General features: G+C 37.8%; 1 protein-coding gene across 3 annotated transcripts in view; it reads left to right on the forward strand.

The window, feature by feature from the left end:
• Nucleotides 1–17,047, forward strand: part of WDR33 (WD repeat domain 33) — a 72,806-nt gene that overhangs the window by 31,672 nt on the left and 24,087 nt on the right. The window contains exon 8 of one of the 3 annotated variants that reach the window (XM_080409824.1): nt 5,308–5,433. The exons of the other annotated variants lie outside the window; for them this stretch is intronic. Coding sequence (XP_080265950.1) covers nt 5,308–5,327 — 20 coding nt within the window. The 3' untranslated portion in view covers nt 5,328–5,433. Of the gene's footprint in view, nt 1–5,307; nt 5,434–17,047 lie in introns of those variants that run through there. 3 annotated transcript variants of the gene reach the window in all.

Consider the following 17,047-nt stretch of genomic DNA (forward strand, 5'->3'; position numbering starts at 1 on the left):
TCATATCAAAGGTTCTCAACAGAAACAAAATCATCTAGAATTAGTCTTAATGCAAGTTATGTTAGTAACTCATCTTCTCTTATAAAGTCTTACGTGGATAAATACTCAGAATCGGGCACTTCATTTATTATTTTTTTTGTGGAATCTTTCATCTGACATACCATTTCCCACTAGAGCATGACTACAGAAATACGCTATTTTCAGAATAAATGGTATCAGTCTTCAGAAAACAAAAAACATAATTCCCTGGTGAACATAATCCGTTTTGGTTCTTAGAAACTTCCCTTGCAGGCTTCTTGACTCCGCTTTTCTTTTGTGTGTGGATTAAACAGACCACTTTTTTTTTCATTTTCATATCCTGTGGTTACTGTCTTAAAACCTCTTGTGAATCTAGGTAAGCATAGCTTTGCAAAGGCTTTGGTACTTTCTTTTGCATCATTTCAATTATACATATTCAAATGATTTCCTATTATAGTACATTTAGCTCTGAGTAATATTTTGGCTTTAGTAATGAGACACTGTGCATCAAATTTTATCATACGAATAACATTTTGGTTCTCACACTTAAGAGTATGTGTTCCTGTGGACAGCCAGGCACTGGGAGGTGGGGAGATAGCTTGCAAATGTTTTCCCTAAAATCCAGTGGTGTAGTTTTTTTCTCTTTCATGCCTGCCTGGCCTTACCTTCTCATAAGGAAGCTAGTCCTGCTCATCACGCGCTGTGTTTGTAGGAAGACACAGAGACAAAATTGAAACAGGGGATTGTGCTGAAACAGGATTGTATAGCAGACCAGGAGAAAAAAATCCTAAAAAAAATTGGGTGAAAGATGGCTGGAAATGAGAAGGATAGCAAATGGGAGGAAAGTGTGGAGGCTGTGTCGGTATGAAAAAAATTAATAAAACAACAGCTGGTGTAAGGGTTGAGAAAAGATAGTAACAGGTGAGCAAGTAGATGAGAATGTAGGTGGTGGGAACTAATGAAAGTTATGCTCCTGGTGTTGTGGGGATGAATCATGGCAAACTCAGCTGCTGGAGCAGCCAGAGAAGAGGCTGGGATTTTATGGCTGAATGACCCACTCAGACGCAAGCGGACAGTATATCACGTACCAAGAGTGTCTGTGTATATACTGTAACGTGTGTGGAAATGTGTAATAATAGTACCCATGTACATACACAGACATTTTTATTCCCACTAATATCTTTTAAATATTATGTTCAGTGTCGTGACTCTTAGAGGCTCAAGTAGAGTTTGAGTTAGGAACACGTTCTGTATTCATTCAGAAGATGAGTAATGGAGTGTGCGGCACCTGTTTTTTAATAGTCCCTAAGAAGTAAAGTGGATCTTCACTCCCTGAAGTTTTGTCAATTTAACAGCTCTAAAACTGAAATAAGTCATAGTTGCTTTCAGCCCTAGGACTGGCTCTGGATTGCTTTTCTTTAGAATATAATCACAGCACATAACGTGCTGCATGCTTCTACAAAAAGCAGTTGATTAGATTAAAAATGCAAACATGTTATCAACATTTATTGTCAAAGTACAGTCCCAGAGCTTGCCAAGTGACTTGATTGATACTCATTTCACAGTGAAAAAACAAGATATTTTGTATCTGCCTACAGATAATTATCTACTCACAGATAAAGGCTTTATGCTGAAAACAAAACACTTTACAAGGGAAGACATTTTAATTTTTTACTGCTGAAAGTTGTATAGGTATTGCAGGTAGTGTCTTGGAAGTTTTATAGATTTGTATTTTTATTGTTTTTTTTTAATTCAAAAATGATTGGGCTGTGATTATTATCTCAGTGGAGTAATCTGATGTTTCCAGTTCTGCAAAACATTATTTTGATATATTACACAATCCATCAAATTCTGGCTTGTGTTCAAGAACTTAAAGTATGGGTTAGTTACATATCTATATAGATAAAAATTTTAAATGCAGTATTTTAAAAGCTTTATTTTGCTCCAGTAAAGATAGGGAGGTGGGTAGAGCTATTCCAAATATAACTACAGCCGCATAAAGAAGTGGTTGTATCACTTCGGTATGATTTTCTGGTGTAGACAAGGCAAGGTCTGTGAGTACCTTGCATATATTGTCTTTGAAGACAGAAAGTTATCTTTAACTGGTTTTGACCATTCATAGAAACTGTGTGTAGACCTTTTTGCTCACCAAAATAAGCTTTTAATGGGAACTTACCATGGCTATTTAAATATGAGCCTGACCTGAGAAACTGGAAGTATAACAGGACTGGCATAGGTGTTTCTTCCAAGTCCCCAAGATCTCAGAGGGTAAACTTAAAATTTCCATTAAAAAAAGCTGAGGAATGTGTTCCCTTGGCTGCTTAAAACTGGGAAGAATAAAAGAACAGTACCTTTTAGTAAAAAGCAAACCCAGCTTTCTGTGTGTGCTGGCAGATGTGTATTTTCTACCGTATGTGCAATAGCTTTTTTTCTTTGCCTTTTGATTTAGAATGATGGAGTATGAAAATGTTTTAAATGTTATATTAAAATCTTAAGTTTTAAACTTCTGTCATTTAAAAAAACCTTCCTCAAAAAAGAGTCATAATACTTGATAAATTAGTAGCTTAACTGTCAGCTATTCTAGCCCTCAAAGGGTAGGATGAATTGGTAGAAAATTCCAGGGTCAGGAATCCAGTAGCTCAGGATCCAGTCTGTTATAAATATTCATTAGAGAAGATCAAGTCTAAATAGTTATACAATACTTTTACATTTGAACTTCTCTTTGTAGCTGACTGCTCTCTTCTCCAAGGTGATCCTATGTTGCTTTATTTTTCTGTGTGTCTTTAGATTTAAGGAAGGAGTAGTTCTGATAATACCATCCTCAGATTGAGAATATGCATAGCAAGTCTTTAATATTCTTCTTCACTTAACAGGGCCTAATGCTTATTGAGAACTAGTCTTCATAAGAGGCTGAGGTTCTTCCTGGCTTTATAAATAACCAGTATGCTTCAGGATGTTAAAAATCTGAGTATCTTCTTTCAATTCAATGAGCAGCAGATTTCCCACTCCACCCCACCCCACCAACCCCCCTCCCCAGCTTTCCACAGTAGAAACTTGGCTTGAGGTGGAGCATAGAGGTTCAGATGAAAGTAAAACATTTTCCTTTGAAAAGAGAATTTTCATTATTCTTTTATATTTGGAGATACATAGCACAAATTGATGTGTAATTGGTATTCACAGGTAAGTAATTTCCAGCATAATTCCCACTACAGATCTAATGGGGATCCCTAGAAGTTTGAGTTCAAACTCATTTGATGCTCCTGGTATGATGCCATTAGAAAAATAAATAATTACGGTAAAGTTAGTTTTAAAAAAACCCACCCAAAACAAAACAAACAAAAAACCCACAAATAACAACCCAACCCCACCCCCCCAAACAATTTGGTTTATCTCCTCTAGTCCAGTAGAAAACTCATTTTCAGTTGCTTTTAGGTTTGTTTTTTTTTCCTGCTGTTCTCTTAATACTGTTCTAGAAGGGTGTGAGAGTTTTCTTTAATTAGATACTGTGCAGTCTCTGTCCTTGGAGGTTTTCAAAATAAAACTGCATAAACCCATGAGCAGCCTGGTCTGACCCCAACAGCTTTGAGCAGGAGGTTGAACAAGAGACTGGTGAGGTTCCTTCCAACCTGACTTACCCTGTGATACTGAATTCCTCTGCTTTGCCAAAGGGGAAACAAAGGAACAAAAAATCCCAGTGACTTAATTTTTTAGTGACCTTCAGATGTACACAGCGTATATGACATAAGGAACTCACCTTCAAAAGACTGTATCAAAAAATCCTTCTTTTTAGTTTGTTCCAGCTTTTAACATGCTTGAGGAAATGCACACCATCTATTTGGATTGTAAAGGTTTCTTAATGTTTAGTGGAACTTTTTCCAGAGGTGATAAACGTTTGGTCATTCCAACATTGTTTGACTTCATCATTGCTGAAGTTTAAGTCCTTGCTTGGAGTCCTCCTGCAAGCAATGAAAATGTCTTGCAAATAAGATGGAAGATGTGATAGTGCGCTGTCAGTGTCTTCAGAGCTCCTTCTGATTATGTCGTAACAGTGAGGTTAAAAGTTATTTCTGTAGAGATACACTTTTACATGCAATTGTTGTATATGCATATATAATTTCAGTCAGTCTCTATAAACATGCAGCCTTTATAATGGTGCCCAGTGGTACATTTATGGACTTAATATTACTCTCTTGCTTTCTTGTTTGTTCTAAAGTTATGCAGTCCTTAAATAGATGGTGCAGGTAGTGGTGTAAAGCTTTAAAGCACGTGCACACTTAAAATAGATCGAAAGTTTGCTTTAAAGGAAAAAAAAAAAAGGAGTTTAGCTGCTTTACTTCTCAAACTGAAGCAGCTTAGATTTGCCTGTCTGCTTTGTCATTTCTGTTTTTGAAGGTGCATTTCTTAATTCATGTTTTGAAGTTCTCCGAAGGAATCATAAGTAGGCTTGGTGTGTTTGCAGGCATCAGCTTTTATGTCTAGACGAAATGAAATGGATGTTAGAGACTAATTATTCTTTTCTTTTAAGCAAAAGCTGGTCTACATAGTGTATCTCAGTGTTCATGCCCACACCTTTCCCAGGTCTTGACTGACCTTTATGTCTAAAACTAAATTTCTTAATTTTCAAGTTTAAGCTTTCGACAGAATGCACAATATTAAATATAATTTTGAGACTGCAATTATCTTCAAGTTAAAAAAAAAATTAGAAGATTTTTTGTCTTGAAACATACTACTTTTCAAGCACTTGAAAAGTTCATGCCAGCTTTCTTCTGGTGTTTCTACTACAGATGAGCTTAGAAAGGTCTAACAACACATTTCAAAATCTGTAGACAAAATTCCCCCTTCTGAATTGTAATTAGTGGCGAGGAACAGCTGCACCCAGTGAATACTGTCTGGACAGTGATCAAGCATACTTCTATATGGCATAGTTAAAAGATCTAAAAATTTTTAGCAAGATGTCTCTATTTTCTAAAAGTTGACTAGGTTTGCAGCTTGATCTGGTGCAGTGTGTTACTGCTTGTTGTTCGTGCCTGGTCAAGAAGAATCCTGCCTTTTCTTTACACCTGCCTTCTGCTCTTTCTTATCCGTGCATAATTCATAGCCAGAATTAGTGTTTTAAATTAGACCAGCTGATACGGTTAGAAAAAAGGGTTGGGTTTTGTTGTTTGGTCTTTTTGTTTTTTAAGAAGGCCACACTGACCTGTCTTAAGGACGCAGGAACTTGCTTAATTTTGGTCATTTGATACAGCTGGATAAAAAGGTGTCAGATAAAAAGATATCTTTTCCCTACAGATCTTGCTTTAGGCTCTTAAATCCTCCAACAGCAATGGTGCCGTCCGTCACTTCCCTAGCTGGAACCCCACCTACTTAAAATGAATGTATAAGGTATTTTCTCTTTAGCAGTAGATATATTCTCAAAAATCATTATTCTCTTGGCTAGTTTGCTAGGTCTGGCGATTAGGAATTATCAGTAACGTTGACCAGTATGGATTTCTGTGGATCACCATTCTCCTTTTGGAAATCCCTGTTCTCCAAAGACTTACAAGTAAGCATACGGTATTAAGACTAGGAACGTAAAAAGCTGGATTCACTCAGACAATTCTTTAATTACACTAAATTGATTTATACTCTGCAGTTGTATTCTGGAGATCTTTGGGCAAAGGTAGGTTCTATCTTTTACACTATTCCCAGCTTATCAGTAATAACCTTTGCTTCCAGAGGAATGGGGACAAAAATGATCATTCCAGTCACTTACATAAGCATGTTAGCTTGATCATTTCTGTAGTGTGTATTGCATTTGCTGACAATTTCAAACAGGACTTTCATAAAAATGCAATCAGAAGCTTTAATGCTAGTATTAAACGTGTAGAATTTCTGTCTTCGCATAAAACTGGAATGGTGGAGGCTTTAAATAGCGGGTGCAATCCTGCCAGCTGTTTTTGTGGAGATGTAACTACTGCATCCTGTCTGAAAAAAAAACCAAAAACCCAAACACCTGCTTGCTCAGAGGCTTCTGCACATGCTGCCTGCTTCTCTCCCACTTTGCTGTTTTCTTTTCCCTGCGTCATGGAATTCTTCAAGGAATATACAGTCTTTCTCCCTAAGAGCACTCACTGTGTGTGTTTCAGTCTACAATTTCACCGTGAGGATGTCTGTTCCTAGTAAGTCTGGGTGGAAATACTGGCACTTCGGTCTCTGTGCTTTGTACAGCAGTTGGAAGTTGGGTTAGTTTCTGCAAAACTGTCCTGTCAGCTGTTGTCACTGCAACATTTATAGGAAGCCATGGCACTTCACTGAAATTCAAAAAGGTTTTAAATAATGATGTTATATTCCACACAAATACTAGAAATAATAGAGGTTATTTTTAACCTATTGCACAATATTTTATTGACCAAATTCATAACTTCTGTTCCAATAGAATGTTGGTATCTCAATAAGCTTTTAAATTTTTTTTTCTTTTTGGTAAGATGTCAAAATGCAAGTAAGGAATAGGCATCAGACAAGTTTTCCTGAAAAATGCTTAGAAGCAACAATTACCACAAGTATCTAACAACATAGTTTAGTAGTGGTATTTCGATATTAACAACTTGGGGAATTTTAATTAGAATTTAATTTGACTTTTACTTTGAAGTGCCATATTAAAAAATCTTAATGTTGCGTTTACTAGACACAAGGAATATCAGGATATTTTTTCCTGACGTGTCTACTCTGCCATCCTTGTACAGAAAGGAGGATTCCAGTTTAGGAGTGAGAAGTGAATTAATTTTTCAGTTTATTACAGTCTATGGCTTTGATGCTGGTTACTGTGAACTGGACATCTGCACAGTAGCAACTGGCAACCTTGCTGGTTTAGGTCACATTTTACTGATTAGATGTGTGATAATTCCAGTTCCAATCAGTCTGAATAAATTACCTGGTAGTAAAAAGTGGTAAATTGCACTTATCTTCTAGAAGATCTGTCCCTCGCAAAAAAAATAAAAGATGTTTCTCTTCATTCACACGGTAGCAGAAAAGATTCCGTAAAACTGTATGATAGGTAGATAAAGCAGGCTTTATATTTTTAAACTGCTATAAATTTTGTAAAAGTTTGGTTGTACATAGTAGCAGGACTAATGGGGTTTGCTGCTTATTTTGCCATAGAATGTACCTGTCATGCATACTGCATCTTGCTGTAGACATCATATAAAAGAATTTAAACCCCCTAGTGTTTTCTTTTTCTATGAAAGATGCATTGATACAAAGGCACAACCAGCCTCACTGATGTGCAGTCTTGGGGAGATCAGGATATTGCTGATGGAGTAGAAATGATTAATGCCCGGTCTCCAATAGATGAAGAATCTGTTATTCTTAAAAGCCAGGTGTTTCTCAGCCTGCTGTACCTTTTAATCCGATGTAGTGCTTGTATTGCAGTTGCTCACATTCATGACACATTGATGCTTGTAAAACTGCATCTTCTAGCAGCAGATAATTCACAAGGGCTTATGTATTCCAAAAATAGAGACTAGTCCAATGAAGGTGTATTCTGTGTACTAAAGCAATAACTGTATTTTAACTTGCACTGAAAATAAACTGTTGACATGGGATTATACCTGTTAAAGCTTCTTTTTTTTTTTGTTAACTTTTTAAGGTTAAAAATGCACTTTGCTTCCCAATACAGGGTTTCTGTATTAACAAATATATTAAAAATCAAACATTTGGCAGAACTGTTACCTTGCATCATTTTGCCAACAAATATATTTTTTTTTTTTGTTTCCTCAGTGGGTTGCTTCAGGAGCAATGGCATGCTCTTATATAGCCTTTTCTGAAACAGAAACGATGCCATCTTTCAGGAAAGTCATCTTTGTTTTGATCTCTGCTTGTCAGTGTTCGAATGAGACTATATATGGAGGTAGAGCTGTGCCAGTGAAGAAGAGGCTTGACTGCCTCCCCCACAGTCGCTGACTCAATTTATCAGTAATTGTGTTTTACAGAAGATTGCTAAAGTCCAGCTTGCTAGAAGAGAAATAGCGCAGTTTTCCATTTCTCAGCTGAGCGATGCCTGCACAGCACAGCCAGCGCTGTAAGGAGTGTGTGATTTGGAAGCACAGGTCCATTTGGGTTCAGGGTACCACCTTTTGCTGGGGATGACTTTTCCCTCCCTATTTACGTGCCTGACCTACTCGGTTCTTCCTAATATTTTGCAAACATGCTGCTTTCCTCAAAGCACTGCTTTGTAGCTTCTCTCTCCTGTCGCTGTAGTTTCATATATGGACCCAGTTCATTGTTGTTATGTGGACTGGTTTGTACGTTTCTGAGACTAGAAAGATTTATTTCTTGTGGTGTGTGTAAGATTAACAAGTGAAAGCTGCTACAGAAAGCACTGAGAGAAATGTAAAGATTCCTTAGAGCTTCTTTCTGAATCACATCTGCCCGGTAAACACTTGTTCTCTTTTGCCTTTTATTTTAAATCAATGATCTAGTTGGCGTTTCTTTTGGTGGTTCGAGCCCACAGTTTTAGAGCTGCAGATGATTTGCAGGGTTGCAGTTTACCAGGTATCTGTTGTGGTGGTGGTTTCATCTAACAAATGCTCAAAATGCAGGGGGAAAAAAAGCAAAAGTCCCATAAATAACTTTATATCTTCAACTTGTATTTCCAGAATACTAAAACCTACGATCTCTAGTAGTAATATTACTGCTTTTGTGCTAGTCTTGTAAGAAAGAAGACCGACTTAAAATACTGCAGGCAAGAGCATTTTTTAAGAAAAATTCAAGTTTCTTGTTTGTCAGCACTGCCAAAGAGTGGGTCTGAATTGTTGTTTTTCTCCTGCGCATGCACTTACAAATGGATGGATATTCTCCGTCTTGGATTCTTTTGTCCATGTCATTTGGCTTTTAAAGTATATTCTAGAATCCTGGCCTTATGTATTTTCTAGAACTTTGCAGAAGCTTTTTTAAAAACTTTTTTTGACACTTTATCGCAGAGTTCAAAAAGTATTTCAGGCTAACATCTTTTTCCCTGGGAGCGTGATGTTTTTGACTAACAAAGTTTCTGTCTATGCTTTAATTGGAAAATTGGAAAACTTAAATTTTGAAATACTAGACAATGTTTCTGGTGCTAACATGGAGGGTTATGCAAAACCGCCCAGGAGTTATTCGTGCCAGGTGTAGATGTGGGATTTGAATTGAATGCTTTTCTGCTTTGAAGGGAGAAAATTTTCCTGCCCTAGTGAACATTTTTCTCCAAGACAGTTCTGCTTTATTTCTGAGAACATACACTGCCGTTACAATTGCAGTATGCTCACAGGCTACTTTCCTGCAAACCTTCACGTCATTCCCTTATGCTTATTTTGGAAATACGTAACATGTTGTGGAGTGCACTTACCTGTAGATCCAAATACAGATTCAATCATAGGCTGCATCACAGAGGGGAGCGCCATGCTGAAATGCCAGTATAATATTCATCTTGTCTGATGATTTTTTTTTTATTCCTTTCAAATCGGAAAAAAAAACCTAAACTGGTAGTCCTTTCAAGAAGCACGGGGTTCGAAATATTCCATCTGTAGTGTGGCGGGGTCTGTGTCATTCTTGTATCCTCTATTCTGATCTTGAAAGAGCAGTCCCTCATGGGAAGCCTGTTTCACACCTGTTTTATTACATGAAGAGGAAATTTGAATCAAATACCACTTGTTTTGTTCACATCTACTTGTGACATTAGTAAAAGAATGTGAGAACAGCATTTTCCACAAGTTGTTACCAGCACTTTTTGTTTGGAACCCCACTTAAGCTGGTGATGGGCTCCTTTGCCTTCCTTCTTCTCATAACCATATATGTCATCTTTTATATATTCTCCATATTTTTTCCCCTAGTTTTAATATATCTGAGTTACTTAAGTACTCTTTGGATTGTTTTATCCCATTTTTTCCTGTTGACACCTCTCCCTTTCTTTGTTAGGTTTTATCACACAAAATCCCTGGTAAGTTTTCAACACCATCTTTTTCCCTGTCTCTCTGTTTAATCACACATGATGACTTTCACTGGTTGATCCATTCATGTCCTTGTGGAATTAAAAATGATACATGGGGATGCATGGTATTTTAGAGAGCTTCACAGATATTTATACAGCCACGATCTGCAAAACATTTGCTTAGTAGGGGACCTATTTTTAGAGTAGAAACATATAAAAAAAGTATTCCTCTACTTAAATAGGGTCATCAGTATTATTTTTAAATTTGAAAGAGGAAAAATTTTCTTAAATTTCAAAATTAATAGGTGGTAGGAAAGAGGACTGACAGAGTCTATGAATGTGGTGGTGGTACAGGAAAGCACAGGAAGAGAACTGGAAATAAGAGCACTGATCGTTCAGAAATTTGAAGTAAGACTGATAAGACATTCCTGGTTTCTGTCTCTCACCTGAGCTCATCTTTTCCTTGCTGCTTGATTGAAATTTGAATGGAAGGTATTATGTCTATTATGTTTCTGTAACACTATTCAAATCATTGTTTTGCTCCTGCATTTAAATTATCTTTGCACCGAGGGTTTTTATTTATTTTGCTGTGTTTCTTGTCATTAGCCCCAAGATCACCACTAGATTAGATGTGTTTGCAAGTCACTGTTATGATGTTACATGCTGGGGTTTTTTTCTGTTTTAGTTCATGGTAGTCTGCTCATTGCGTGTGTTTTTGTCCTCATGATTTACAGCTTTTTCATATTTCAGTTGCTAGAAAATTGGTCCTTTGTGCTTGAGCTGAAAATTCTCCTGTCTGTTCAGCTTCACCCCTGTACGGAAGGCATAGTGCTTTGCAGCTCAGGCCCATGCTGTGTGCTCTGCTCTCTGCCAGCGCTTCAGCAGACCTGCTGCTTCCCAGTTTGCTCAGTCTTGGTGCTCTTCTAAAGTGCAAAGAGCAAGTTAAATGGCTTCTACCTGCATATCCCTTCTAGGATCTCTTATATTTGCTAATTGTCTTGGTTATTGACTGACACAAATCTTTTCCCAGAGTCAATGCAAGGTTCGATAATCTCTCTGTTGTCCCCACGCCTGTGCCAGCTGCTGCTGACTTACTACTGAGAGCAGGTGCTCGTGCACCGTTTGCCCTAGAACCAAAGCAAATAGTTTTTCTAACTTCCGTGTAGCTGAAGTCAGGATTTCTTTGCTTAAAATTATAGTGGATTCATACTTAGGAGTTCGTATTAAAACATTCTGGGTTCACTTGGGAGTAAGGGTATGTCACAGTCTATAAAAGTACAAGACTTCTTGTAACTTCTTTTGGTGGGATCCACAAAAATTTTTGTTACGTTTTAGTAGCTTGCTGAGAGTGATTTCTGCTCGTGTGGCCAGGCAGTGATTTGAAACTTGGGTTAACCTTTAAACTAGATATGTGGACTATGCTTTTCTCTTGCAACAGCCAGAATAACCAGCACAACTTTAATGAATGTCCAGTGGGATGTTAAAGGGAGTAAGTACTGAAAATGATTAATGACGGTTACTCTTAGCTTTTCTGGAAGCATTTGTTCTTTTTCCTGAGTGGGTAACTTAGTCTTCTGACTCTTACCACTTACAGCCTTGGCTGAAATTACTATCAGAGCACAGAGCTCGAGACAAGCTGGCACTAAGTTTTGCAGCGTGTCCCCAGATTTCCTTCCTCCTCTCACTAAATTGCCATGCTGAATTCTAGGATGCACCAGAGTTTCTTTATTAGCTTCAAGTTAATTTAAAAATATCTCTAAATCAATACTGTGTTTTTCACATCCCTTCTTTCCATTCCTTACAGTAGTATTCAGTAAAAATATCAAGCTTTGGCTTTGCTGAGTGGTGTTCCACACAGGTGTAACAGGCAAAGGCTTGACAAAAGCCTGCAGGTGGAAAGGCTGGGGAGTTTGTCACCTCCGTGACAGCAGCAAGTGAACACACCAGTCCACAAATTCAATAATTAGTGAATAAAACTAGTTTCTTAAGTATGTGTTTAAAAAACTTCATTACAGCTACTGTAGGATCAGTGCATCTTAAAATGACGTCGCTTACTAGAATCTTAGGTCAGGCACCAGTTTTTAACACATGCCCTGCTGTTCTCAATTCATAATATACAAGTGGATGTTGTGACTGAGCAGTAGTTGAGTAGTTACTTTTGAGATGAATTGTCACTATGAGGCTTCCGATTTTTTGGCATTCTAATCCAATTCATCTGGGTTTGTAGTTTTTTTAATTATTTTTTCCAAAGTAGTTGATCGTACAGGCTAGGAGCAAACTCCAAAACGCATGTTTCACCCATGTTTGGAGCACTTGACTGGGAGCATTTTACCATGAAAGCTCTTTTGGGGAATATGTTTTGTTTTGTTTTTACAAACTACCATGCTGCCCAGCAGACTGATTCTGTACCCAGATGGAAAGCCACGAATCTAGGGGAACTATTGTAACGATTGACAAAATCACTGCGTTTCTCATCTTTCAAGTGCACACCCCTTGGTCCCTGGAAGGGCTGCCATGCTCTCCCCTTGGCCGTACAGCATTCTGTGGCCATTGCCATGGCCTGTTAGGCTAGTGAGCAGTAAATGCTCGTTAGAGGCAGTGCAGGCTCCTCCAGACAGGGGACTAGTACCTGGTACTTGAAAGGAAGGTGCTGGAAAACAAGCAATAGAAAACTCTGGGATGATTTCTCTCTGAGGGAGTGTTTTTTGGCTCCTGTCAGCTGTTTATGTGATGAAGCATGAGCATTTTCCTTACAATTGCTGTGCATTTTTAATGGTTTTTGTACACTTTTAATATCATTAAATGTAAATGCCATTGTAAATAAATATTTTCTGTCAATGAAAAGCACGTGTGTTGCTACTTTCAAAGTAGGCTGGCTACTTTTGGAGTAGAAAAGAACTTCTAGTCCCAGCTACTTTACAGATAATGTAACAAGCGGGGGAAAAAAACAAAGGATGTTCTACCTTTGGCAGTTTAAAAAAGCCCTCTTAACTCTGATGAATACGTGCAAAGGAATTAGGGGTAGCATGCCGTGAGAACGTTAACAGATAACTGTGCCTCAGTGCAACATAGAATCCAGTCTGCTTTTCATAAATAATTTAACCCCTGGCTGTGATGAAAACCTGCCTGTGTCCTTGAATTCAGCTGCCATCACTGCTAAGCACAAGCATATGTATTCAATAAGGTGGTGCTGGACAGTTTTAATGTGGTGTATCTTCTCCTTTTACACTTTCTGCCCTGTTTTTCCTGTCGTTTCTCTGAGCTGGCTTTGAGCTTCCTGATGGCTTTCTGCTTAAGGTGAATAATGACTTCTTAATTAGAAAGACTACTGTATTGCACTAAGCCTTATGAAGCATCATCAACGTAGGTGACCTCTCTGTGAGAGAGACGCACTTAATGCTGTACATGGGCTTTTTTGATCAAGTGCCTAAAAGTGGTAGTGAATTGGGAAATCTGGACACTGATTAAATAAAATTGATGAAAATTTTGTAGTATTTTTACATACTGAGATAAATTTCTGTTGATAATTATCTATGATCAATTTAGATATGACTTAACTGTGTTTTATGATTAGAAATTGTGAAACATGGATACATAATTAGTGGATGTGCATATAGTTCTTCTAAAAGAAAGTTAAACAGCTTTTTGCATGTTAGAGATGCAGGTCCCACTACTGTGCTGTTGCACAACCTTCTGTCCAACTTGTTTTGTCTATATGTTTACAACATATACAGGAAATAACCTGATTGGGTGTAGGTAGTGATAACGCTCAAAAATAAATTTAGGAGTTAGTAAAAAGCAAGTATGTCTAAAAGGAAAGGCATCTCTATAGTGTTTATAGACTCTAGCCTGAACAGGCTTAGTGATTTAAAAAAAAAAAGGACCTGACACCACAAATCTAAACCAGCAGACATTTTCAGTTGTGTAATTTTTATTTCTGTTCAAAGCAGTGCATTTCAGCTTCGGAAGCTGCTCAGCCTTCTATCTTCAAATGGCTGAAGAATGTAAACATTAATTTTAACATGTGAGTAGTCCCACCAGTTAAAGACTGAGCCCTGCATGACCTGTTTCCCACAAATGCTGGCACCCAGCTGGATTTCTTTCTCTCGCCATAAACCCTTACAGAAGACACTGTCATTGAGTTTCAACAGCTGTAAAGAATTCAGATCACTACATGCCATTACTGGTAATTACATGTAATAGAACAAGATTATTGTCATGAGTCTTTGCAGTGCATTTTGTATTATGCAAGCTGTGCAAGCACACAGCTAGCCTTAAGTTCAAACTGGTGGGTTTTTGCTAGTGTTTTAGGGTTTTGTAGAATTCAGACTGTTCACTGAGTGGTGTAAGTTTGGTTGGGACCGGCACATACAAATTTATGGACACACGCTTTGGGGGCTGGGTACCTGTTCCAGGTAATCTCGGGAAAACTCATTTGTTTACCCATAGCTGTTTCATTAGTGTTTATTAATTTTTATTTTTTTAACCTTCTGATTTCACAGATGATAAAAACAAACTGTCCTGTTATAAGAGCTTTTGTCTGTGAAGAAAATTTAGTATCATTATAGAACTGTAAAAAAAAAAAAAAAAGCATGGGGAGATTTCTAAACGAGGTTTAATTACGTCCTGTTCTGCTGCTGGGTTAGGGGAATCCTGATGATCTAGGAGACATTCCCCATAGGTAGATTAAAACCCTAGCAGTCTCTTTAGATACCACGTTTAATAAACTAGCAAAGAACTAGATGGTGAGCAAATAAAGGAAAATAAATCTTGAATTTATGGTACAGAGGTCTGAAAGTGTGACGAGAGTATTGTTCTTAATCCACTGAAGACCGAAAGGAGCTTTCCGCTTAATTTCTTATTCACCAGCCTCCCACATTATGCCAGAAAGAAAAAGCCTAGTGTGTATGAGCGGACGGAGGGTGTCCATGGTGTTCCTTCTTGGCATGGAGAATAGGAAGTGACAGGTCACAGGGCAGTGTTCAAGAGCAGTATAGTTCGCATAATGCAGTAGGGCAAAGAAGACTAAATTATTGGAATTAAAATGTATTCTTACCTTTATTGCTAACCTGACTGGTGTTATCAAACAGTATGTAGGTTCCTGTAGATATGAGGTATTCAGTTCCTAAGTGAGTTTTACACAGAAGAAGGGACTAGCAATTGAGTAACCATCAGACAACATTTTAAAAGCCTTCCATAAAAACAGAATGGGCAGAATAATCCAATTTGCCTGGTAGGCTGGAAGCAACTAACAAAGTCTAAGGAAATTATGTAGGAAACTTAGAACATCTTTATGCTAACATCGGTGTTTTCCATTATCTTTGACTTGCAGGTTCTTTTATTTCACACCCTCCCCCCCCCTTTTGTGGGGGGATGGAGAACCTCAGCTTGAACAGTGGCGAGACCTAATGTCTCTCTGCAGATCCTTTGAAAGTAGGCATCGGCAAAGGTGTTCTGTTGTTTTGGGGGTATGGATCAGAGGAAAATGAACGTTACTGTGTTGGGATGAAAAGGCTTCAAGCCTGACCAGTTCAAGTGGAGGAAACACAGCTCTAGCTATTCCCCATTTAACAGGGCCTAAGAGAACCATGTATCTTAAAGAAAAAAGAAAAATCCAAGCAAATAGAATTCACTGTAAATGAGAAACATTCAGTATTGTTGCAGTTAAATGATTATGTCCTTTCTTTTAAATATATATAGTTACAAATATCCATTTTCTTTGGAACATAGATGTTAAAACAGTACAAGAAGATGCCTTAAGTGTGTCATCTCTGCATATGTGTATATACATCCAAGTAATTGCTGAGAAGGATCTAGAAATCCTACAGTATCTAAAATCCTCTTTCTTCCAGTTCATGTGCGTTCAGAATGGGGCCCATTCCTGTGGGGAAGGATGTAATAGAAAACAAATGCGCTGCAGCAATAAACCTGATATATCTATAATTGATAGTTTAGAGACAGTTTTATTATAAAATATATAGATATATTATAGACTGTAATAAAAAAGCAGTGATCCAAAACAACTTTTTTACACCGTATATTACAGTCACTAAGTCATATATGCAGAAATTAGAGAATGGGGGGAAAATCAACTCCTTAATTTATGTGTACTTTTCCATATTTTTGACATGCTGGATTTGATCAAACGCTATTACACATAATCTTATTAGAGCTTGTTATGCCTTTTACCAGCCAGTATTTCTGTTCAGTGTCTTTTTAAAGAACAGCTCTTCAAATAAGTAGGCTAGAAGTATTAGCAGTCAGTATTTTAATTAAATTGTTGCATCTACAGTCACTCAGTTAAAAAAATTATGCATATGAAAAGTATTAGAGATCTACTTTTGTATCTGAACTTTTTAAAGAATCTAGACGTGCTTGGCTTTAAGTTATTTTTTCTACAGATTTTTTGTAATGCTTAGAAAAAGCGAAACTGACAAGTGTTAGTATATTGTTTTATGCTCGGGCATTAACTCATGGTTTTTAATGACTTCAGTTTATCAGAAATCTTTACCTTTGGTCTTTCATTTCAGTTTGTTTATAGGCCTTCCATGGTGCCACGACTGCTAAACAATTCACACATTCCAATTAATTTATCCATAAAGTGTCCCTACAAGACAGGGCGGTGGTGCAGGGCCCGTGCCTCTTGCAGAGGGGGCTGGGGGGCAGGAAGGGCGCAGACCTTGCTCCGAGGGGAACCCCCGTCCCGGCTCTCTAAGCCACAGACACAGGTGTGACTGTTGAAGTTACTGAGCAAAAGCGTCTTTTAGAGTCAGGAAATAAGGAATGTAAACAAGAGACTTGTGTGAACTAAGGTTTTCTGAGCGTGATGCTTGGTGATGGGTTCTGTACCCGAGGGGAGTCCAGTTTGCAGGTTTTAGCCTAGAACTAAGAATGGAAAACAACTATGAAGTAAAATTGACCAGGCTTCTTTTTCTCTGGGGGTTTATTTTCAATGTATTTTCTGCATCATCTGTCTCGTTACAGGTGGTAATGTACCTGTATGTGCAGTATGTACAAAGGTATGTGTGTACCTCTGTCAGAGGTATGTACAGGGGTACGGTGCGTACCTCTATCAGCAGAAAGAAGGAA

This window comes from Falco punctatus (assembly GCF_963210335.1).
Source record: "Falco punctatus genome assembly, chromosome: 13".
Classification (NCBI taxonomy): Eukaryota; Metazoa; Chordata; class Aves; order Falconiformes; family Falconidae; genus Falco; species Falco punctatus.